Consider the following 25,640-nt stretch of genomic DNA (forward strand, 5'->3'; position numbering starts at 1 on the left):
CTTTGAGGGGTTTGAGCCTGTAAATGAAGTGCCTATTGTTGAGGAAATTGTTACTCTGGGCCGGAAAATGGGCTTGGAATTGGATGGTGCTGATGTGGAGGAGTTGGTGGAAGAACACAACGAAGAACTGACCACCGAAGAACTCCAAGCCCTTCAAAAGGAGCAGCAAGAAGAGGCAGCTGAGGATATTTCTCCAGAGGAGGAGGATGAGGGCGAAGAGAATGTCCCTTCCTCAACAATTAGGAAGTGGTGCCAGATATAGGAAGAAATGCAAACTTTTATTGAAACAACTCACCCAGAGGAAGCTGTAGTAGGCCATTGCATTAATCTTTTCAATGACAATGTGATGCCTCACTACAGAGAAATCTTGCGAAGAAGGGAAAAACAATCTTCAATGGAACATTTCATTGTGAGAAAATCAAGCAGTGACCAACAACCAGGACCTAGTGGTATGCAGGCAAAACGTGCCAGAGTGCACTCCAGAAAAATCTTTACTGCCCAATGTTATAATGGAAGGGGACTCCCCTTTTAAACAGTAACAATTCTCCTCCTCCTCCCCCCCTCCTCACCATCTTCCATACGCCAACAGGAGTCATCAGCAAGGTAAGTAATAACTTGAACATACTTTTGTAGTATAGATTTGGGTGAATTAGGTATAAAATTTACTTTGAAGTGAAGTTTTTGGGGAGTCAGGAACAGATTAATTCATTTCTCATTATTTCTTATGAAGAAATTAGCTTTGGTTTACGAATTTGAGTTACGAGCCGTCTCCAGGAATGAATTAAATTCTTAAACCAAGGTACCCCGTACTAGTTTGTGTGCAGAGTTGCTAGTTTCAATTCGTTTTTTTTTATTGATGATGAGTTTTTTGCTCTTTTGGGCTGTAGGTCGCATTTTACCAGCTAGTTATTTGTTTTGGTTTGTCTATCTCTCTGGACTACTGCCCCAGTCGATGGAGGAAAATGACATGCTTCACATGTAGTGCGCTCATATGCCATAGCTCCCTGCGCCTCTCTAGGGAAACCAGTTTCTGGCTCGTGGTCCCCGGGAGGCTCAGAACTCCACATGACTGATGACCCCAAACTAATAAAGCACATATCAGTTCTGTTAGCTTCAGGGAGCCGACAGGTTCCCCCAGAAATGCCACTCAAAAACAGGAAACCAGAGCGATGACGGCCATTTGGCGGGCACCCATCAGCCTAGAACTGACTGAAATCTAGAACTAGGCAAATAGAACTCTGCAACTGATGGCACTAAGTAGTATGGCACTATGTTACAAACCCGATTCCATCGTCGGAGCATGGAGCAGCAACGTCAATGCCATCTATGAGTCCGCTTCTGAAACCCCCACAAATTGGACGCCGCCATCTAGTGGTGACAGGATTATACCAACAAGAGGCGCTAGATTTCTGCCCTAGTCAGCTCGAGAGGTAGCTGGTGCTGACCTCTGGTGAGGTGGTGCCTAGAAAATCAGCGCCATCTATTATAGGAGGAGTTGTATGTATGTCAGAGTACGTAAATGATGTTTCCTAGTGTCCCATGTACTGACCAGTGTACTGATGACATGTCTATCCACAGAGTAGACATAGGGCTGCTGTGGTACGAGGACAGTCGGTCTACCCAGGGCAGCCAATAGCTCTACTCCATTCTGCTTTACGGAAGCAGTGAGCCGCCACCAGAGAAGAACTGTGTAGTGTTCTACTGTCTGCCTGTGAAGTGGCAGTGACAGAATTCGGCGTATCCGGGACTGGCTAACGGAAGAGACGACTGACAGTAAGGTGCTACGGAGGAGCGTAACCAGCGAGTTGCAAGAAGCTCCTGCCAGGGGTTCGCTACCCTTGTATTTATACGTGAAGAGGCCCAGCAGCGGGAGGCTGATGTTCTCTGCCAGCACCAGGCTGGAGTGCGATTGTGGGCGTGCAGAGAGAGCATCTAGTGAGACTGTGTTTTGGCTGGCCCATGGGTAGGGTAGACTCGTTGGCGTTTCCCAGTACTGGTTGAGGACGGTACTGTGTGTTGAGGAAACACGGGAGCTGACAAGACTGCACCGATTGAGCATCAAGGAGCGCTTAGTGTCCTATGAAAGAGACACTTGTGTACATATTAAGTGTAGTAATACTTCCTTTAGGATTATGTATGAGGTGATGGGAAAGTGTTTATATGTGAATATATTGATAATTGATGAAGTGTCGTATTCAATGCACCTCCCCCATTGTGTTGTACTTGCATTACCGAGCTCACTCCTTGAAAGCCACTACTAACTTGGGGCCGGATACCAGAACTTAAGTTCCACCAGCAAAGAACCCAGTTGCGACCCACTGTGGCCGTAACACACTAATCAGTGCATGACAGCTTCAGGGAGTCAACAGGGCTCCCCTCAGACAAAAAATTATACAGTTAAATGCATTCCCTCTTTGATACCAGTTTCTTTTTGGAATGGCTTTGGGAACCAGAGAAAAAAATCATAAAAGTATGATTTCTCACATTCAGTGAAATACCTTATTGCTTGTTTATGGAAATTACTGTAGCAGAGAATGAAACAATGTCATGTAAAACTTTTAGGAAAGCTTACAATCATAAGTTAGTGCCTTCTCTGAAGAGATGCTTCTGAGCTTTGAGTGTCTGCAGCAGTTAATGTGTAAGTTTGTCCAGTTACAGTAAGTGCATCAACCTTAGTGAGAACTTGTTCAATCAAAGTGTTCAGTATCTCTGACTGATGAGTATCAGTCAGAGATACTGGCTCATCCATGATGGGATGGGCCATTGGGGTGTAGGAAACCTGATCTAAATCTCCTGTGATGTTACATTTACATTCATGACACAACCTAACTACCAGGCATCATTATGCAATACATGCAAGTCACAACACCTTTTATTTCTTCCAAAGGCAATGGTTGATGTCAGATATTTGTTTGCTGCACTTCACTATTTGTTTCTTGAGAAGACCTCTTTATTATTCATTCATTCCTTGGACCTGGTATGAAAGTGACGTACTGTGTTGGTACTGCAGGAGTTGAGGTGAATTCAAAACAATGATGAAAGCAACCACTGTTGCCGCTCCAGTTCTCCAATCACTTTAAGCCCCATACTGTACTACTGTATACTCTCCCTGAGTCAAAAATGAGAAATGTTAATGACCTCGGTCCAATTCAATTAACTTTGTTTACACAAGTGTGAATACAAACCTACCTCAATCATATCAACAGCAAAGTCAGGCACTGGAGGATTGTACTAGTGTTGTATAACCATCCATTTTGAAGCCCTCAAACTTTTTAGATTCTGGTGACACCATTCCATAGTCCAGCATAGACACTAAGGTTTCCACATCTTGGAACTTTGGGGTCAAGCCAGCTCGTACCACATTATCTGAGCAGGCCATGCATTCAACACAGTCTGTGAGATATATTATATATTAAAATGCGGAATTCTGGTTTTACTAAAATAAAATTCTTGTCAAGGAATAGCAAGACGAGAATAGACTATGTAAATAATGTTTCGCCTGTATGGGCTTAATTAAATCTGAAAGATACACAAGACTGGTGATTATAAAGGGGAAAATGGGAAAGTGATGAGGTCAGTGAGGAGAAGGTGCGTTAAGATTACTGATGTGAAGGTGATAGACATAAGGGATTATATCTTACAATTTATATAATATTATTTCAACAAAATAAGTAGCAATACTGAATTTTCCCCAATTTCCTTTGAAGGTGTCGTGGTGTTTGATGGTTGTACACTATACACTGTCTCAATGCATTTTCTTATTTGATGTTGAGATTAATATTCATGAAGTTCATTAGGCGTTTCTCATGGTTTCTACACGTAACTTAAGCATTGTTGATGCTATCAACATGACAGGAAGTGCTGAACGTATGTTTAAAAATTCTCATCTAAATTTTGGGACGTTTCACCTTAATTTACTTTGTCACGACTATTACAGGGTATAACATACATCAATGCTATGGTGACATTTTGTCACTAGTTATGATTGTGACAGTTTTGATTACCATAGATGTCTTGTCCACAACCCCTATACAGTATTGGCTTTGTTGCAGGTGTTGGTTATGTTGTTTGCTGTCTGTCTTATCAGGGAAAATGATCCATCTCTCTGGTTTTATTGTGTTAGTGTTCCTGATCTTAGATGCTAGTTCTGTACATTTCTTATTGAAAGGAATCTATGATGCATTAGCATTTGTTTTTTAAGAACTGCTGGCTGCAAGTCTTAAATGCGCTAAGAATGAATCTAATCACTTTGCTGTTCTTTTGTCTAATAAAAATGATGAGAGAAATTAACACTTTCGCTCTCTTCGAACACCCCTGGGGTTCAAAATATCTCTCTTTTGTCCGAGTTGTGGACGCAAGCAGAGTCCATCATTTTAAAATATTTATTAAAAATTTAAATTTTATCCGATCAATCTGGGAGTGGTTTTAAAATGAGCGCCTTTACATTGCGCACAATTTGATACCAACCTTGAGGTTACCTTGAGGTGCTTTCGGGGCTTAGCGTCCCCGCGGCCCGGTCGTCGACCAGGCCTCCTGGTTGTCGGACTGATCAACCAGGCTGTTGGACGCGGCTGCTCGCAGCCTGACGTATGAGTCACAGCCTGGTTGATCAGGTATCCTTTGGAGGTGCTTATCCAGTTCTCTCTTGAACACTGTGAGGGGATGGCCAGTTATGCCCCTTATGTGTAGTGGAAGCATGTTGAACAGTCTCGGACCTCTGATGTTGATAGAGTTCTCTCTCAGAGTACCAGTTGCACCTCTGTTTTCAACGGGGGTATTCTGCACATCCTGCCATGTCTTCTGGTCTCATGTGATGTTATTTCTGTGTGCAGGTTTGGGACCAGCCCCTCTAATATTTTCCACGTGTAAATTATTATGTTCCTCTCCCGCCTGCGCTCAAGGGAGTACAGTTTTAGGCTCTTTAGTCGGTCCCAATAGTTTAGATGTTTTACCGAGTGGATTCTAGCAGTAAAGGATCTCTGCACGCTCTCCAGGTCAGCAATTTCTCTAGCTTTGAAAGGTGCTGTCATTGTGCAGCAGTACTCTACTCTAGAGAGCACAAGCGTTTTGAAAAGTATCATCATCGGTATAGCATCTCTAGTGTGAAAAGTTCTTGTTATCCAACCTGTCATTTTTCTTGCAGTTGTGATGGCTACTTTATTGTGTTCTTTAAAGGTAAGGTCTTCCGACATGAGTACACCCAGATCCTTGACATTGCCTTTTCGTTCTATGTTATGATTTGCCTGAGTTTTGTACGTGGTTTCCGTTTTTATATTTTCATTTTTTCCATAGCGCATGAGCTGGAACTTATCTTCGTTAAACACCATATTATATTCTGTAGCCCATAGAAAGACCTGATCTACATCTGACTGGAGGTTCGCCGTGTCCTCTATGTTGCCTACTCTCATGAAGATCCTAGTGTCATCTGCAAAGGATGATACAGTGCTATAGGTTGTGTTCTTGTCTATGTCCGAAATGAGGATGAGAAAAAGTACTGGAGCAAGCACAGTACCCTGGGGGACTGAGCTCTTCACGGTTGATGGGCTGGATTTTATTTTGTTGACTATTACACATTGGGTTCTGTTGGTCAGGAAATTGTAGATCCATCTGCCTATTTTTCCGGTAATTCCTTTTGAACGCATTTTATGTGCAATAACACCATGGTCACATTTATCAAAAGCTTTTGCAAAATCTGTGTAAATTACATCCGCGTTATGTTTGTCTTCCACAGCATCTAATGCCATATCATAGTGGTCCAGTAACTGCGACAGGCAAGAGCGCCCTGTTCTGAAACCATGTTGTCCGGGGTTATGGAGTTGCTGTGATTCCATGTATTTTGTGATTTTACTTCTTAGCACTCTCAAAAATTGATGTCAGAACACTGGAAAGATTATAAATACTTTTCTGGGGGGAGCCCCGTCGGCTCCCCGGAGCTTTACCGGCCGATATGCTAATGTCAGACTTTGGCATCAGTCATGTGTATGGAGTTCTAGGGCCTACCGGGGACCACGAGCCAGAACCTGGCCCCCTCAGAGAGGCAAGGGGAGCAATGGCCTATAGAAACCCCCGTGTGGTTGGAAGCATTCTGTGTCTGCCATCGACCGGGTCAAGCATCCAGAAAGGTAAGCATTCCAAAACAAACCCCTATTCTGGTGAAAATTGCTACCTAAAGCCGAACTAGTGGATAGAACTCTTCAACAGAAAACTAGTATGACGTCATACCTCACCGCGCCGCTGTCTGCGCAGCTCCCCCCTCCCCGGGAGGGGGAAGGGGGAGCCCCAGACCTCCCACGCCGGCTATCCACCCATAAGTTCTTCGGCTGATGCTATAGGCAACGGTTATGTGCTCCGGCTCCAGTGGTTGTTTCAGCACTGTACCTAGAGTGTGGTGTCTGTTTTCTAGGTGGTGCGTGAGCCGAGAGCGAGTCTCCAGTACTCGGGCTGCATGCGCCTAGGGTTGCCTTCCCTAGGTGCCCTGTAAGTGCTGCCCTTGGGGCTTGGGGCCACCTTCTACAAGTTCCTTGGGTCCTGCCCCTGCTTGGCCGTTTGCTGCTTGGTTTTCGGCTGCTCTTTGTGTGCTCGGGTGTTCTGTCTCCCTTGTTCGCCTTAGAATAAGGGGCAGTTTTTGCACTGGTGGGGCGCAGGGTACTGTGCAGCTTGTCTTTACCAATCATAGCGGCCGGCTCTGTTCCGCTTGGGTACGCTGTCCTCTTGCGGGGTTTTCTTTTTCTTTTTGTTTATCTATCTGGTGGGGGGGTCTGCCTTCGTTCTTGCCCCTTGTGTTCTGAGTATTTTCTGGTGGTACCCCTGCTAGGTCCCCGTGAGTGTACACGTCCCGGGTGTTCAGCTCTTAGAAAGTTGTTTGGTAGCTTTGGGTGCCGGTTAGCAGTACCCTGCCTGGGATTACCTGAGCGCGAGTCCTCTTATAGTAAACGCTCGGGACCCTGGGAAACCCCTGGGGGCGCGCGGGTCCGATGGATGTGACCCCTGAGTCCCCCCCTCGCTTCCAGCGAGTTTGAGGGTTGCTCTCACCTTTTGTCTCTGGGTGCCTCTCTGTTTTGCCTCCGTCTGCTGCCTGTGGGGTCGGTGACACCTTCGACCCGGAGTCCTGCGAGTTTGGTTGCTCGTTGTGCCTCGGTTACCCAGTTGTGCTAACAAAGCGGGTGCGGGCAGCAGGGGCGTTGCACATGAGCCTTGGTGGTGGCAACGTTCTCGTGGTTTCCTCCCCGGGAGCCCCGGGGCTGCCCCGTTGTAGTTCGTTTTGGGACTTGGGGGTGTTGGTTGCTTCGGTTCCATCCACGCCCCCTTGTCTTTCCCCTGGATCACCCTTCCTGCCTGCATCCGGTTCCTTACCGTCTGTAGGTTCGGGGCGGGGTTTTTGATGGTGTTGAGACTCGGGCAGTCTCGGGGAATTCCCCTTCCGGGGTAGTGACGGGGGCATTTGAGCCTGTTCCTCCAGCCGTGTTGTACGAGTCTGCCAGTAGGCTCCCTTCGTTAGTGTTTTCACGGCTGCCTCGGTTTTCTGGTACGGCCGGGGCTTTGGGGGAACGGCTCGGCCCCGGGGCCTGTCGTGTAAGTTCCCGGGGCTGGGAAGGGGCTGACTTGGGGGCCTTGGCCTCGTTGGACCCCGTGGGGGTTTTTATCCCCCTCTAGGCAGGGGCTTGTGGTTACGCGGAGTGGGGTTTTTCCTCCCCACTCGCCGTACGTGCTGTTGGGCATCGGCCTCTCCCCGGGCTCGGTTCCTTGGCCTTTGAGTCGGTTGGTTCCGTCCTGTGGGTGGATATTTCCTCCCACCCCTTTTTGGGACGGTGTTTTCGTCATGTTTCCCCGTTCGATGGGGTTCTGCGTGACTTCTGATCTCGGGTGCGCCTGCGCCTTCGTGTGCCTTCGGGACTAGTGTTGGCTTCTGTGTTCTCGAGGGTACGGGAAGGTTTTTCGCTACTTCCCGCATTATTGGAACGTCTGTCGGCTCCTCGTCCTTGTCGCCCTGTTGGGCTGCTTGTCGCCCTGTTGGGTTCCTTTTTGGGCTCTTTGCTTCTTTGGCCGGTTTTATTGTTCCTGCTTCCTCTTTTGGCTACTTTTCTCATGCAGTAGTCCTGGCTGGCGCCTTCCCGCAGGGAGGGTGTGCGGTTCGGCCAGCGTGTTATGCGCATGCGCCGTGGAGTTTGTTTTAGTCTGGGCGGTGTTTCAGTGCTGGTGTTTTGCGCCCTTTTTTGCTACAGTGCTTCGCCTCTTGTTCTTCTCCCTGGCTGCGGTATGTGCCCCTTCGCGCCGGGGATGTCCTGGTTCCCAGTTGTGGGGAGGACACCGCGGTTTTCCCTGTGTCATGGGTGTGGACCGCCTCCTTCGCCTCTCCCTGCTCTCCTGCGGGTCCGGCTCTGGCGTCTTCACCTGGCGGTGCTCCCAGGTTCTTCTGGGCACGGTTGAGTCGTGTCAAGTTCGTGCCACCATTCGCCAGGTGAGTTTCTGCGGTCTGGCGTCTTTTGGCCGGGCGCTGGATGCGGTGTTGTTTATATACCTGTCTTTATTTAGGTATGTTTTTGTACGACTGAGACCGTTCGCACACCAGTGACTGTCCCTTTTTCAACCCTTCCTGTCCCCCTCATGTGCATGTCCAACCCATGCTGGAGTCATTCAGGGGACCCTCCTTTTTTAATGTTGTGAGGTGTGGGGGTTGTGGGGTTGGTTCTGTACTCACCTGGTAAGGCTCCTGGCTGTGCTTGCAGGATTTGAGCTCTGGCTCTTGGGTCCTGCCTATCTGGTAGAACTTGCGGAATAGTACCTGTGGAGTGCAGTGGTGCTATTGGCACATTTGGGGAACACTGTATTACCATCAGAGGTCTGTGCTTGTTACACGACCTACTTGCGAGCATAAGTCGTCTTGCTGGTTCGTCCGTGGACTTCCAGGGCGCACTAGCCTGTTTTCGTATGGCAGTTCCGGCCCGTCCTGGTTGTGGGGGTATGTGGGCCGGTGGACTGCTCCTAGCAGCTGCCTGGTGGGCCACCCTCTGGCCGGTCTAGCCTGGCCTTGGGCCGGGCTTCAGGTGTAAAAGGGCTCCCAGTACCTCATCCAGCAGGTATCGAGCAGGGTTTCTCCGCCTTCGGTCGCCTGGTGCAGGTTTCTGGGCCTGCAGGGTTTTGTCGTGTCTCCGTTGGCCCTGTCTGGGGTCTGCCTGCTCCGTTCTCTGCCTTTGCAGAAGGGAGTTGCTATTACATGTTGCATGTTGCAGTGGTGCCTGTTGCTGCGGCTGCACGTGTGCTTTGGTACCGTGTTTCACGGTGGCGTGTCCTTGTTCCTGTGTCCGGTTGTGGAGTGGCACTTTGCTGCCGTTTTGTGCCTGGGGATTGCGTGGGGGTTTTTCTGTCCCTGCCTGATTGTCCACCCCTGGTTGTTCTCCTGGGGTTTTTGTGCTTCTGCTCTTTCTTCCTGCCTCCTCTGCAGCAGGGATGTTCTGCGTGTGTTCTTAGGCATTGGTCAGCCCGTGTCCTGTGATGTGCTTCTTTGTCTCGGTCTATTGCAGTTGTTCGTACCCCTTGGTTCGGGTACTGTCACCACCAAGCAGCACATGGTTAAAGGAGGAGCTAGATAGTAAACGTGAAGGTCTTATAACAATAATGAGAGAGATTATAGCGAGAGCGGATAACGATAGATCACGACTGTTGATAGTCGGTGACTTCAACTTGAAATTCATAGACTGGGAAGCATATGAAGCTAAAACAGAAGATTTTTGGACCTGTAAATTTGTAGACCTCATCCTGGAAACATTCTTGTATCAACATGTTAAACAAGCTACGAGGATGAGGGAAGGGGACGTTCCCCTCCATGCTAGATTTGATATTTACCAGGAAAGAGGAAGAGATATTTGACATTCAGTACCTTCTTCCCTTGGGTAAAAGTTGACCATGTCTTTTTGGGAATAAAGTATGCAATGCGTTATAAGATGGAAGAAAATAAGGAGGTTGAAGCAGTTGAAAAACCAGACTTCAGGAGAGGACATTATGGTGACCTTAGAAATTTTTTTAGTGAGTATAATTGGACAGACTTGATGCTAGGCAAGGAAGTGAATGAGATGTATGTCAAGTTTTGTGAAATATATGATCAAGGCACAAAAAAATTTATACCAAAACAGAGATGCAGAACTAGGAAACAGGATTGGTTCAACATAAATTGCGAGAGGGCTAGAGACCAAAAGACACAAAAATGGAATCAATACAGGAAGAGGCCGAACCCCCAAACATACCAGCGATACAAAGATGCGAGAAACAACTACACGGCAGTGAGGAGAGAGGCAGAAAGAAATTTTGAAAAAGGGATTGCAGACAAATGCAAAACAGAACCAGGTCTGTTCTATAAATTCATAAACAACAAATTGCAGGTAAAGGATAATATTCAGAGGTTGAAAATGGGAAATAGATTCACGGAGGATGAAAAGGAAATGTGTGAAACACTAAACGAAAAGTTCCAAAGTGTGTTTGTACAAAATGAAATCTTTAGGGAACCAGATACAATAAGAATTCCAGAGAACAACATAGAGCACATAGAGGTGTCTAGAGATGAAGTGGAAAAAATGCTCAAGGAGCTAAGTAAGAACAAAGCAGTTGGTCCAGATGGAGTTTCACCATGGGTTCTGAGAGAATGTGCACCTGAGCTCAGCATTCCTCTTTAACTGATTTTTCAGGAATCCCTGTATACAGGAGCTGTAGCTGATGTGTGGAAAAAGGCTAACATAGTTCCAATCTACAAAAGTGGAAACAGGGAAGACCCCCTTAATTATAGACCTGTATCATTGACAAGTGTAATAGTCAAAATATTGGAAAAAATAATTAAAACTAAATGGGTAGAACACTTGGAGGAAAACGACATAATATCAGACAGACAGTATGGTTTTCGATGTGGAAGATCCTGCGTCACGAACTTGCTCAGTTTTTATGATCGAGCCACAGAGATTTTACAGGAAAGAGATGGTTGGGTTGACTGCATCTATCTGGACCTAAAAAAGGCTTTCGACAGAGTTCCCCATAAGAGGTTGTTCTGGAAACTAGAACATATTGGAGGAGTGACAGGTAAGCTACTAACATGGATGAAAAATTTCCTAACTGACAGAAAAATGAGGGCCATAATCAGAGGCAAGGTATCGGATTGGAGGAATGTCACGAGTGGAGTACCTCAGGGTTCAGTTCTTGCACCGGTAATGTTCATTGTCTACATAAACGATCTACCAGTGGGAATACACAATTACATGAACATGTTTGCTGATGATGCTAAGATAATAGGGAAGATAAGAAACTTACATGATTGTCATGCCCTTCAAGAAGACCTGGACAAAAAAAGTATATGGAGCAACACTTGGCAAATGGAATTTAATGTGAATAAATGCCATGTTATGGAATGTGGAATTGGAGAACATAGACCCCACACAACCTATAAATTATGTGAGAAATCTTTAAAGAATTCTGATAAAGAAAAGGATCTAGGGGTGGTTTTAGATAGAAAAATGTCACCCGAGGACCACATTAAGAACATTGTGCGAGGAGCCTATGCTACACTTTCTAACCTTAGAATTGCTTTTAAATACATGGATGGAGAAATACTAAAGAAATTGTTTACGACTTTTATTAGACCAAAGCTGGAATATGCAGCGGTTGTATGGTGCCCATATCTTAAGAAGCACATCAACAAACTGGAAAAGGTGCAACGACATGCCACTAAGTGGCTCCCAGAACTGAAGGACAAGAGCTACGAGGAGAGATTAGAGGCATTAAATATGCAAAAACTAGAAGATAGAAGAAAAAGAGGCGATATGATCACTACGTTCAAAATAGTAACAGGAATAGATAAAATTGATAGGGAAGAATTCCCGAGACTCGGAACTTCAAGAACAAGAGGTCATAGATTTAAACTAACGAAACAAAGCTGCCGGAGAAATATATGAAAATTCAATTTTGTAAACAGAGTGGTAGACGGTTGGAACAAGTTAAGTGAGAAGGTGGTGGAGGCCAAAACCGTCAGTGGTTTCAAAGCATTATATGACAAAGAGTGCTGGGGAGACGGGACACCACGAGCGTAGCTCTCATCCTGTAACTACACTTAGGTAATTACACTTAGGTAATTACACACACACACACGAGTTCTCACACTCTTATAAAGCCACTAGCACACACAGCATTTTGGGCAGGTCCTTAATCCTAATCCTTTTCCCAAAATATGACCCACCAAATCATTTAACAACCAGGTACCCATTTCCTCTACAGTTAAGGATTGGCACCCAGTCAATCCTTCCCGGCCAGAATACAAACGCAGGCCAAAGCACTTGTGAAGGGCCGAGCAAGTGCTTTACCACTACGCCACGGGGACTGCAAGGGACATGGACAGGATCAGCATAAGGATTTGGGAAGGAATGGTGCCCAACCACTTGGACGGGCGGGGATTGAATGCTAACCCTGCATGAAGTGAGACCATCACTCTACTGGCCAGCCCAAATGATTGGGCACCATTCCTTTCCCCCATCCCACCCCAAATGCAGAAAACTTCACTTATAAATAAAATCTACACATATTGGTGTTTCTCTACACTGTATGTGTGTACTTTCTGCTCTTTTATCATAAACAAATCTTAAAACTACTTTTACTATATAATATACAAAAAAACTCAAATAATCTAGCATTAAATATCATTTAAATGATGCTACAGATTTTCAAGCTGACCTATTTTCCAAATATAATATAAAATGCTTGTCAATATTAAAACCAATTAAGTTTGCATACAGTCACTTATCTTTTACCGCTGCCACAAAATGAGTGAAGGGACTTACCTCCAAGCAGGTAAGCATGGATAATGTTAGGACCAAGAAACATAGCTTCACCAGGCTGCAGAGTTAGATAGTTCAGCAAGTAAATGGAAAAACAGCCAACATCACCAGGATACTGCTCATGTAGTGTTTTGAAGAGGTTACAAAGGGCTTCACCACTTTCTGATGTCTCTATTGGAAAATCACAGTGGTTCAGACTTGTGATAATTACAGGATTCTTCATAACTTGTCAGTCAATCCTATGTAGCATGTAATTGAAAATCCTGTCGATATATAATCAGATCAATTTCTTCAAATTCAGACATTGCAGCCATTTACTGTAACTTACCCAATTCAGAGAATCGTTGTAACTGATCATTAAGAGCAGAAGCAATGACGTCCTTAGGCGAGTTCATCATTGCAGAAAAGCAAGCTTTGAGATTCTCTTCAGTTGGATTCTCAATGAAATTGTCTGCAACATCTTCTCCTATTACCTTCCGTAGCTCAGTCAACTCTGTAATTGAATAATGAATTACAAATACAGCACTATGCCATTCATCATCAAATTTGTGCAAATTGGGATATAATTGAAATTTTGTATCCCTTCAGCTGCACAAGCAATTTTACAATGCAAGACCACGGTGCACATGAAATAAATTGCTCGGAAAAAATTATTTGTTCTTTTGACATTGTTAACTGACATCCAGGAAGGGCGAAAATCCAAATAAAAAACCAGCGTCGAATGTATGTACACTCGATTATCCGGGATTCGAATATCCGGAAAACGCCCTTATACGGCCAAAATCGTGACCGGAAAAAGTTCTCAATATCCGGCCAAAATGTCCATAGGAGCCAGAAAATCAGGTGTTTGTCCGGATAAAAAATCTGGGCCGGTTAACTTGCTGCCGATGTTGCAATATCCGGACAGTCAGCCGGACTAGGAGTGAATTGTCCGGATATGAAAGCCAGTACGCGGGCCATACCTGTATTAATCCCGTATGGCTGTGGCTCGAGGCACATGGTGTAGGAGTGGGTGGGGTGTCGGGGGAGAGGGGAGCGTTGGGAGGGACCACCTGGGTACAGGAATTACCATTTATTTTAGAGCAATTCATCATAGCCAAAAACAAAAGAAATACTAGTAATAATGTAATAACAAATATATAAGTTTCCTACAAAAAATTTGCACAGGCTGAAGTTTCCTTCAAAAATATTGCGAGTTTTTTCCTCCTGGCGGCCTACATACGTGCTATAGCTGCCCCAAGTGGACCCGTCCAACACTGGTCAACCCGTGTGCTCCCACCCCTCGTGTTATACACAGTGCTGCACAATTAGTGAAATTTTGTTTAAATAACTTTTTTATTTTCATAGTAACTTTGAACATTTTTGGCCAAGACTATGTCTGGTAGCAGCATCAATCATTCTGGAGGTGTTAAAATATAACCTCCACATTAAATATATTAAATTCAACACTTAAAATTAACAGTTAAAAGTTGGTATAAATAATGTATGGTATTCAAGCTATTATACTACTTTAACTAAAGCATTAGTTAAACACCTTTCAAATGTTTTGAAATTTGCTGTGCAGGCCTGAAGCCACAGAGAGCTTGGAAAGGAGTCAATGCAATGGTCATTTCTGGTTTATGATTGGGATCCTTGTATACATCTGGGTGATCTTTGTGCAGCTGCTCAGCATGACTCTGGAAAACAAAAAATTGGAGTGATCTAAATGATCACTTTGCCTCAAGAGCAACAAACAGTACCACATTATATCGACATCATGCAGATTAAATATAGTAGAGTATTGTACTATATTCAATTAATCAAAATTTTAATATAAAGACTATTTCTTATGCTGTCTATTCCAAGCTGACCTTCTTTGGATGAGCTTGAATGGAGAGTGCCTGGTTAACGCTTAGGACCTTGAACAAGAAGGGGAGCTGCTCACCAAACTTATCAATAAGAAGTGATCCCAACACCTCTGGCTGCTTGTTGATGAAATTCCCAAGGGTTTCACCAGTGGCTGAAGAAAACACATTCTTCCCTCAATACTTTCTAATACAGAAGTTAAACATCAATGAAACATAATATAATAAAGTTGTAGTCCAACAATCTAGATTTGATATAAGTAAGAGTGTTGGCTGACGAGTACAAAATGAGAATTGATAGTGATTTTATACAACAGATTTTAACCAGTTGAACTGTTTATATGCCTTCCAAATTACACAAAGAATGTATGGTTAAGAATGTTAAGCTGGAATGATGGATTCCACAATCTGGTAGGAGATGAACAATTGGTGGAATGCGAAATGGAGAAAAGGTTTTATATTTCAGTCCATTCATGGACCATTATCAAATTATGACTAGATTAATTTTAATTTGACAATATCCTAGGACAGAAAGTTTCATCGCTTTACCCATTACTAGTGTGTGTAGTTTTACCTGTTCCAGCCTTGTTACTATGACATTAATTATCAGATTAATGATTATACTGAAGTCCTCAGGTCAATGGAAAATAAAAATCACAAAAAAAAACAGAGTTGAATGTAATGAAATACCATTTTCTGGGCGAGACCCGGAGGCTCCCCGGAGCTATACCAGGCTGATGTGCATTTATTAGACCATGGCAACAGTCAATCGATGGAGTTCTAGTTCCTACTGGGGACCAAAGCCAGAATCTAGCCCCCTCAGAGAGGCATGAGAAGCAATGGCAGTAAAGACAACCCCCCCCCCTCCTGGTGTAATTGGAAGCAATCTATGTCTGGCATCTAGCAGGTCAGGCACTCAGAAAGGTAGGAATTCCAAAACAAACTACAGCTAGTTAAAAATTGCAAACTGAAAGCTGAACAAGCCAGCAGAACTCCCCAATCGAAAACGAGCAAACAAGCACGACGCCACTACAGCCGCCGCTGTCTGTGCAACTCCCCCCCTCCCTGGGAGGGGAAAAGGGGGGTCCCAGACCTCCACGCAGGCTACTCACCTCAGTTCAGAGACTGAATATCAAAAACGTGAAAAAAAAAACGCCGACCAGAGAGAGGGAGGGATGCCAGGGAGTTTCCGGGTCTCACCCAGAAAATGGCGTTTCATTACATTCAACGCTGGTTTTCTGTGGAAAGCCCCTTAGGCTCCCAGGAGCTACCTAACCAAAGATAAAGGAAAAAGGGACTTATCTGGGAGGCAGGTCGCTACTCGCTCTTCAACTCGAAGTCGAGACAACTGGCTGCAACCTGTGACCCAAGGCTACACATGCCCGAGAAGGGCCAGGAACATTAACGAGGTACCATGCGACCAGGATCCTATTTGACCTCCAAAAGCCCCATGCCCAAATGTCAGCCCAAGACACATTACCAAAAACAGCAGCCAAAGCCGTGAACTTATGAACGTCATGGGCACAGGGAATAGACGACAGGCTGGCTGGAACAAATAATCCTGCAGATGACCTGGAAGACCCGCGCCCTGGAATAGGGAAGAAGGGGAAACCGGGTCTAACCAAAGTGTGTCCCCTGCCACGGAGGCCCCTTGCCACAGAGGCCGTGGCGTGCAACTAACGCGGAAGAGCCGCAACCAGACACAAACATGAAGCACTCCCGGCCGAACCAACCAAGCATCAACCATCCAAGGACCCCTCCGGAAAGCAGCAGACTCATTCTTCGCCAGAAAAGAAGGAGATGGCTGCAAACGAACAAAACGACCACCAGGACCGAAGGAGCAGAAACCCCTGCAGCAGTGGAGAGCATGAAGCTTCCTGACCTGATGCCTCAGAGGCCAATGCCAACAAGAAAAAGAGCCCTAGAAAAACAGTCCTGAACTGAGAAGACCCCCACAAACCGACGGAGGAGAAAAGAGAGCACCCTGGTCCAACAACCAGGATGGCTCAGACAGCGCATGAGCAGGCCGGAGGTGAAACAGTGCCCGAGAAAACTTGTGTAACAGAGCAGAAGTGACATCCACCCCGAATGCAAACTAAAGCAGGCTCTGCCAAAGCCACACGATACGAGGCGACAGTATTTGGCATAAGATGACGGTCCTGAAACAATCAATGAGAAAAAGGATAAAAAAAAAAATCAGAAATCGAAGACATCCTACAAAGAGACAAAGTGCCGAAAGGACCGCCAAGGAACGTCATACTGCTGTCGAGACAAAACTCGCAGGTGGGACACCATCAACGAGGCCACCTGATCACCAAACAAGTGGTGAATAAATTGGCAACAAAAAGACCAGACACGTAGAGCGGAGGAGAAGATCGAACCAGCCATGTACTGTACTGGACCAATCTGCTGAATGAGGCGGAGTCGCGGGAAAACTCTCTGGTTCGGATCTCGAGCAACAGGCGCCTGAAACCAGGACTGGGCCGGCCACCAAAGGGCCAACAGGACTACGCTCCTCTGGTTAAGTCTCCAAGCGAGCCAGGACCCGGAGCAACAACCGAACCAGTGGGAAGAGGTACAGGTAACACCACCTTGCCCAGTCCAGCCGAAAGTCATCAACCCCAATGGACTCGCAGTCGGGGTAGGGTGCCACATACACTGGAAAAACCCTCAACCATGCCTGTGCGAAGAGGTCTACCTCCGGAAACATAGAACACAAACACTTGAGGATGTTGAACAGTTATTAATTTGGATTCACAGCAAGGAGTTAGCAGGTGATAGAGTTTCAGAGGCCATCATTTGTGAAAAAGCAAGGAAATTGCATGAAGACCTTTTAAAGAAAACCCCCTGGAACGAGTGATGCAAATGCGAAAGAGTTTAAGGCGAGCAGGCTGAGCTGGTGGAGGAACACATGCGAAGAACTGTCCACTGAAGAATTTCACAAGGGGCAGCAACAAGAGACAGCTGAGGAAATTTCTTCAGGGAAGAAGGAGACAGTACAGAATGTCCCTTCCTCATTAATTAAGAAAATGTGTGCAGCATGGGAAGAATTGCAAACTTTTGCTGAAACAACTCGCCCAAATCACAAGTGCAGTAGGCTGTTGCCTTAACCTTTTTAATGACACTGATGCCTCACTACAGATAAAAATTGACTTAAAACGTATGGAAAAACAAAAATCTATGGAAAGGATTTTAGTGAGACAAACTAGCAGTGAACCACAACCAGGTCCTAGTGGTACTGCAGGCAAAATGTAGGAGAGTGTACCCAGAGAAGTCATCACTGCCTGATGTTGTAATGGAAGTGGACTTCCCTTCCAAACAGTAGCACCTCTCCTTCCTCTCCCCCTCCTCACCATCTTCCATACGCCATCAAGAGTCCTCCATAAAGGTAAGATAAACATATGTACTGTATTGTAGTTAGAGAAAAAAATTGTATTCAGTATAAAATGTATTTTTAAGTTAATATTTCTGGGAGTGTAGAACGGATTAATTCAATTCCTTTATTTCTTATGGGAAAAATCGTTTCGAATTATGATACGTCTCTTGAAACGGATTACCACTGTAAATCGAGGCCCCACTGAATATGTAAAAATGGTCAGAATCGGTCAGAAACTAGATTTTTGGATACTAAAGTTGAAATTCTAGTTATAGGTATAATTATGGCAGTTTTAATTCATGAATTTACTTGTACATTGTAATACACATTGTTTGGCATTCGTACTCAAATATGTGAAAGTTGTAGGTCACTGTGTGTTGAAATGAAGTAAAGAAAAAATAACCTCAAAAAATCAAAATATAGAGATAATTATAATTATAAGGATTTAGGGGATATACTTAGGGTATACTTTATAAAAGTAAAATAACCCTAATCTTGTCCCTAATCATCAAAACACCCTAAAGAAACAAGGAAGAGAGTTTGAAATCTGTGAAAAATCAGCCAAAAAAAAATCAAAGACCCAAGTTCTGAGAGTTGTGACTGATTTATTTGTTCACCAATTTAATTCTGTCTTCACATAGATTGGTAAGGGTATGCATAAATATTTTGTTGAACATTGCTGAAAGTAACTGATAATAACATTGGGCAATATATATATGATATATAACAAAATAGAGCATAATAACATACTTACTCATTATTATTTGTTATTATGTATTACTCACCAATGCTATAAAGGCACCAGCTGTATATCCACTTTAAGGATACTTCTTACTGTTGACCAGACCACACACAAGGTGAAGGGACGACGACTTTTCGGTCCGTCCTGGACCATTCTCAAGTCGATTGTAATCCGTCACAATCGACTTGAGAATGGTCCAGGACGAACCGAAACGTCGTTATCCCTTCACCTTCTAATGTGTGGTCTGGTCAACATACTTTAGCCACGTTATTGTGACTCATCGCCTGCACTTCTTACTACTATTCTTCTTTGTGCGTTGGACAGGTGTTTGCATCTCTTTATTATTGCATTATCCATCAGTTACAGTTAATAGGAGCTGCTCTCCTTATCAACAAAACGTTCTTTTTTTTTTTAAATATTTGTCTAAAATCAATTTCTGAAAATATTTTGATAAAAGTTTCACGATGCTGAAGGCAAAAAGTTGGAGATTTGTTTAACATTTTAAAGTAATTTTTACATAATTCAAATATTTTTCGAATTATAGCCCTAATGCTGAGCACTTTAAGGGTTAAGAAGGAACTAAACTCGATCAGAGAAGATAACTGGCCAGGAACAGTATTTGTTGACAGCATCAGGGAGAAGACCCTGAAACACATGTTAAAGCAGCTGGTGAACAGCATGTGTACTCATTAAGCACAAAGAACTTATACAATCACAACTGGTCAAATGGAAAGTTGAACACTTATATCAAACACCGATCTCCAAGATACAACACTATTGCACAGTACATAATAAAAAAATCTGACACCAGGCTCAAGAGTGAGGGGAAGGATGTGTGTTGCCTGACCCAGGCTCCCATCTACTGGTGAACAGGGAAAGTCATCGGGATCACTTGTTCAGTAATTCAGATTTTTGTTTTGGTCAGTAATGAACTTTTCAAAACATTTTTGAAGGGAGATTGACATGTTGTGGGCCTTCTTTCATTGTTTTTAGGGCATTTGCTTTAGTATTAGGCTGATCCCTGATCCCCCATGTGCTCTCATGCCTCAGGGATGAAGAAAGGTCCTTGTCACTGGCAGGTAGTCTTGGATACTTGGTATCGAGTATTAGACCGGAAAAGGCCAGTACATAAGCATAGTGGGGCTACTGAGGGGAAAGGCCAGAAACTGTCTATCAGAACACTTCAGTCACAGGGACTTGAGTTTGACTTAACTCCTGCCATGTTATGGTTCATCAGCTGAAAGTCAGCACCTGCATAATGTCAATAGTATCTGGGATACTTGGGTAGAGGAAGGTTATCAAGCATGTCTGGGTCTCCCCCTACTGCTGCTTCAATGAATGTTGAAAACCATATAATTTTCCTACATTTTTGTTTATAGAATGATTCTATACAGATCTTAGTAGTGTTACATTAATTTAAAGTTAAATGCAGAAAATAACACTAATAAAAATTGTTTTAATATAGATAATGATTAATCTTGATGCCAAGCTCATAACACTAATCAGAACTATACTGTAAAAAGTGCTTCAACGGCTATCAAACATAGTTGTTAGAACTCCACCATACCTTTAATAATGGATGGGCCACTCGGGTGTGTGCCCATCCACAGTTCAGCATAAGGTTCATCATCAGCAATCTCAAGATCTGGTTGCATTGTTTTAGCTAGCTGAGCAACACTGCTCTTTGAGCCTCTTACACCCCATGCATACCTCTGCACAGCACATTCCAACTCCATCTTGTACAACCTGCACAGAAATACACATTATGTTATATTAAACAATCAACAATTAAGTATGTACTGTATTTAAGAAAAAGAGAAATGTGTACTCCTGCTCAAATGGACTAATTGGAACTGACCCCATCCTGATATATGAACTTACATATGAACTTCCATTTTATCTGGCATTGATATAGTTTAATTAATAAATTAAACTATTGATACCCATCCTGTGGGTAGGTGGCAGAAAGGTTAGTCACATAGCTATTGAAGTTCAGCCACTGGGCTCCAATGGCCTTTAGTCTAAGCAATTTACATTTATCGTGAACTAGCAAAACAAACCTTTACTGACCTATCATGTACTCTAAGCCCATCCAGTATTCAGCAGTGTTACATTACTATCATCCACATGCATTACTTATAATTAGCCAAATTTGGAATACTTGATTAAGAGCACTGGTTCAGTATAATTTTGAATAAAACACTTGAATGACATCACAAAGGCTTAACCATTTTATTATTATTATTAAAAAGAATACATTTACAGTATTCATATTTTACTACATTAATAATATCAAAACCAAAATGTAACACAGTTGTAGAATTCAGACAAACATTATACTGTACATTCTTTACGAAAAAAAAGAATGAAAAAGAAAATTCTTTAGACAAAAATTAATCACAGAAAATCACACTATCGTGATATACATCAATGAGAAAATCCACTGGGGAGTTCAGTAAATTTCAGTAGAAATTCGGTGGTAAGGCTTTTTGTAAGTCAGAGGTGGTAATGTGGTAGAGTAAAGGTAGAGTGTGGTAAAGGCTGGCAATGAGTTGGTCACAGGTTCGTGTCGCCTCACAGCCTCAGTGGATTTTCTCTAACAAATTATTTGTACTTATTTGATGAAAAGCTCCACGTCCCTTGCAACCCCTCTAGTGAGCAAGTGAGGTCTCTTAATGCACAAGGAATTTGCATATAGTATTATGAACAGTCTTCGGATACTGTACTGTATAAGAAACAGTGCTGGTACCAATGTCACACTTCTTCACCAGGCTAGTTACAGTAAGGCCACTTTCAAGTTTCCTCATCATCTTTTCATGAAGAGCTAACATTATTTTTTTTTAACTACTTAAACCTGACTAATAATGCTGCTAGATATCTTTCCTACTCAGTGATAGTATACTTGAATATAAAAAAAAGTTATTTCAAAGTCTACAGGAAATTTATGGTACAAAGAGCTTTCAAAAGGAAGTTTTAGTTCAGCACCAGTACAAATTAATACACATTAACATAACTAACCTATCACTGGAATCAAGTCTAAATATCTAATTACATGCTGTACTGAATTGGATTCGTTATATTAACATATTTTTTTCTAATCAAACATAAGATCATCTAATAAATTGTGTATTCACCTAGTTGTGTTTGCGGGGGTTGAGCTTTGCTCTTTTGGCCCGCCTTTTCCTAAACATAATATTAATCACTACAGCCTTTTTAAATGCATGATAATAAATATCATATACTCATGTAAACTATATGGTATACAAGTTTTGTTAATGAGTTATATACTGTACTACTACTAATAATGATTTGCCTTACGATTTCTATATAAAGTACCATGAAAATATACATCTTTTCATTTAAATGATAATTTAAGGCTAGCTGTGAATGGCCAGTTTTGATTAATAATTTTGCTTGCTTCAACATATTACAGTAATGCATAGTACAGCAAGGCTGGCAGCTGACTGTACTGCACGAGACATAGCATTATTAAGTTATTAATAACCAAGTTAATCACAAATTATTAACCAAGTAATGTACTGTATTCTATTTTAAACCCTTCGTGCAAACTGCACCTACTATGAAGAAGTCCTCTAGTAGTATTCTGTTTTTGTGCTTTTGGAATAAATACCTGTACACATGTTACATAGGGCAGTCTAAATTAGAGCACTGCCCAATGGCCTTTTCAAAAATGAAAGTGGTGAACCTAAAATGTGCCAATACTCGACTGTAATACACATTATGTATAATGGTTGTTCTTCTCTCATCTATGCCGCAATATTTACATATGGAGTAATTTAAAGTAAGAACCTGTGCAGTTGATGTGACAAGACCTAAGAAATACTTGGATACAGCCAGATGTATCTATAGGGCTGTGCCCTACTGCTAAATGTAGGGCACATTTCTGTATACTCAATAGACGACATAAATCCTGAAAAGCAAATCGGCACTACTGTATTTGAAAATCCTGAAATATTTAAATATTTAATCCTGAAAGGCACTATTAACTATAGTGACCAAAGCATAGACTGCTATTCTCGTAGCCTGTGGACAGGAATCACTCGAATATAATAATATACTTTACTACCAAGTTAACACAGTTAATGAAATAAGAATTCCCTCTCTGAGTTAACCAGCTGGAGGAGACTAGTGTGAATGCTCAAGACTTTCTCTCCAGGTCAGATGTATTACAGTGAGGGAGAACACCTCGCCACTTGGCTAACCCATCATGCCCAGCCCCAAATGAGTGTAGTTAACACCAGACGAGTATTAGAGGCGCGTGATGAGAGCTCACTAACCTGGGAGTATAGAGGTGGGGACCCAGCAGGCAGCTCAAGGTGACCGTCCGGGGTTACTACACCCTCAGTGCTCGCCACACCTCACAAAATGGATCAATATTACTTACTCTTGTTTTACAGAGACATAGAGTGTAATTACAAGCAGCATGGGAGGTGTTGGCGGCGAGTGGTGGTGGGCGGGCAGGAGAGGGCGTCCGTCTGCTCTGGGCGTCGTCTGCAGCTGTTTGTTTACATTCTCCACACCATGATATGCAGTTTGTGACCCCGGACCCCACTCCACTCCCTGACCCCCATGACCCCATACACCACACCAACCATGTTCCTCTTCGCTTCCCTAACCCAGATATCCCATATACGACCCCTTACCCCTGCCACGGTAGGGTAGTCGAGTAGTTAACAAATGGAATGCATTTGGCAGTGATGTGGTCAAGGCGACTCCATACATAGTCTCCCCCACCCACCAATACCCCTCCCTTCTCCACCCCCCCCCCCCCAGAGCCCTCCCTTCTCCCCCTCTAGCCCTCCCGTCTCCCCCAAGCCCCCTAAGCCATCTCTTCTTCTAACCCCCATAGCCCTCCTTTCTCCCCCTACCTCCAAGCTCTCCATTTTCCCCCACTCTCCAAGCCCTCCCTTCCCCCCCCCCAGGTCATCCCTTCTCCCCCCAGCCCACCTATCTCCCCCCAAGCCTTCCCTTCTCCCCCCCAATGCCCTCCCTTCTCCCTCACCCCCAAAGCCATTCCTTCTCCCCCCCCCTAGCCATTTCTTTTCCCCTAAGCCCTCCCTTCTCCTCAATTCTCCCAAGCCCTCCCTTCTCCTCCACCCCCCTAAGCCCTCCCTTCTCCTCCATCCCCATATATTATCTGGCAGCTTTCTCAAAACCCAAATGTCCAGTACACAATGTGTCAACTCTGTAAAAGAGAAAACATGCACTCACTTGAACATTATATTGTAGAATGTCCCATATTGACCGACTTTCGCCCTCCTGGGCTAAGATATGCTGAACTGTGTAATTACTATATGAGTACTGGAACATTTGATGATATATTGGACTTGTATCCAAGATTGACCATGTAATATATCATTTATACAATGTATGTATGTGATGTAACTATATAACCTGAGCTTGTAAAAGCAACTTAATCACCTTCAGTGATTAAGTGATTAATTGCACACTAGTTTCTCTGTCAGCTATCTCACCCTGTCAGAGTAAAAGAGACAAATGTATGTGAATGCATGTGTGTATATATGTATATGTACGTATATATGTGCGTGTATGTATATGTGTATAAGGTACATATGGAAGCTGATCAGAATTGCATTTCACCTTTGTAAATGCACATTAATGACACTTTGAACACTTTATGTAGGGCATACGTAAATCTGTGTATCTATGTATTTACGTATGTAGGTTAGCTTAGCATTTTAAAAGTACCGAATCACCTTCTGTGGTTGATTGTTCAATAAATCCCTGAACTATATGTTTAACTGATCTCTAACCCTGTCCATGGAGGACAGAAGAAAATGTATATATGCTGGTTAGCATTGTAAATATGTGGCCACGTTTGTGGTAGAAAATAATAATAATAATAAAAAAAAGTCAAGGACACTGGCCTGTAGTTCAGTGCCTCTTGCCTGTCGCCCTTTTTGTATATTGGGACCACATTCGCCGTCTTCCATATTTCTGGTAGGTCTCCCGTCTCCTGTGACCTACTATACACTATGGAGAGTGGCAAGCAAAGTGCCTCTGCACACTCTTTCAGTACCCATGGCGAGATCCCGTCTGGACCAACAGCCTTTCTAACATCCAGATCTAGCAGGTGTCTCTTGATCTCTCTCACACACACATACACACCTCCTGTGTGTGTGTGTGTGTGTGTGTGTGTGTGTGTGTGTGTGCGTGCGCGCGCGCGCGCGTGTAAATCACGAACATTTACACGTGATGAAAAATGTGACAGTGTCAGACCACAAAGAAAGAATTAAAACAGGAATTTCCTTAAGTACTTTCGTATTTAATAATACATCATCGGAAGGATGATGTATTATTAGCCTAAGCATTTTGATACCAATTAATGATCTTATGGAATTTATTACATTAAGTAAAAGAAAGAGTATGTGTGTAATTAAGGAAGGGTGCTTGTTATAACCTTTACAGAACTCTTTTAGTCTAATTTATGTACATTATAGATGTACATCTTTTATTTAATCTAATTTGTGTACATCTTCTGTCAGTCTTATTAGATTTCTTCATAGGTCATTTACGAGGTTATGGTTAACAAAATTGATTAGAATTAAGAATCGGTTCTTATCACTGAAGCCTGTATTTCTTGCGCTCCTTACTTTTGTCTTTGACCTGACCTGTCTGTCAGTCAGTTGGGGGAACCTCATTATTTTGGCGCGTTGCAGAATATATAGTGCGTTGCCAGCGTTCAACAGGCGATGCCAGTGCTGTACAACAGCTTGGGCTACAGAATGATGCTGTCGACCATGTATCTTCTTATACTACTGAGTACGATTGATGACTTATTAAATAAGCAAATAAGTTCTAAGATGAGTTTTAGTGTCTATGTTAAT

The 25,640-nt window shown here is 43.4% G+C and overlaps 1 protein-coding gene across 1 annotated transcript in view; it reads right to left on the bottom strand.

Annotated features, from left to right (window-relative positions):
* Mpi (mannose phosphate isomerase) overlaps positions 1–23,318 on the bottom strand; it is a 38,987-nt gene extending 15,669 nt beyond the window's left edge. The window contains 8 exon segments of the mRNA XM_045762705.2: positions 3,190–3,231; positions 3,233–3,393; positions 12,813–12,980; positions 13,138–13,302; positions 14,344–14,485; positions 14,660–14,808; positions 20,339–20,517; positions 23,177–23,318. Of these exon segments, the coding sequence (XP_045618661.1) occupies positions 3,190–3,231; positions 3,233–3,393; positions 12,813–12,980; positions 13,138–13,302; positions 14,344–14,485; positions 14,660–14,808; positions 20,339–20,517; positions 23,177–23,217 (1,047 nt within the window). The 5' untranslated portion in view covers positions 23,218–23,318.
* Between the last annotated feature and the right edge of the window lie 2,322 nt (positions 23,319–25,640).

This window comes from Procambarus clarkii, chromosome 56 (genome assembly GCF_040958095.1).
Source record: "Procambarus clarkii isolate CNS0578487 chromosome 56, FALCON_Pclarkii_2.0, whole genome shotgun sequence".
Lineage (NCBI taxonomy): Eukaryota > Metazoa > Arthropoda > Malacostraca > Decapoda > Cambaridae > Procambarus > Procambarus clarkii.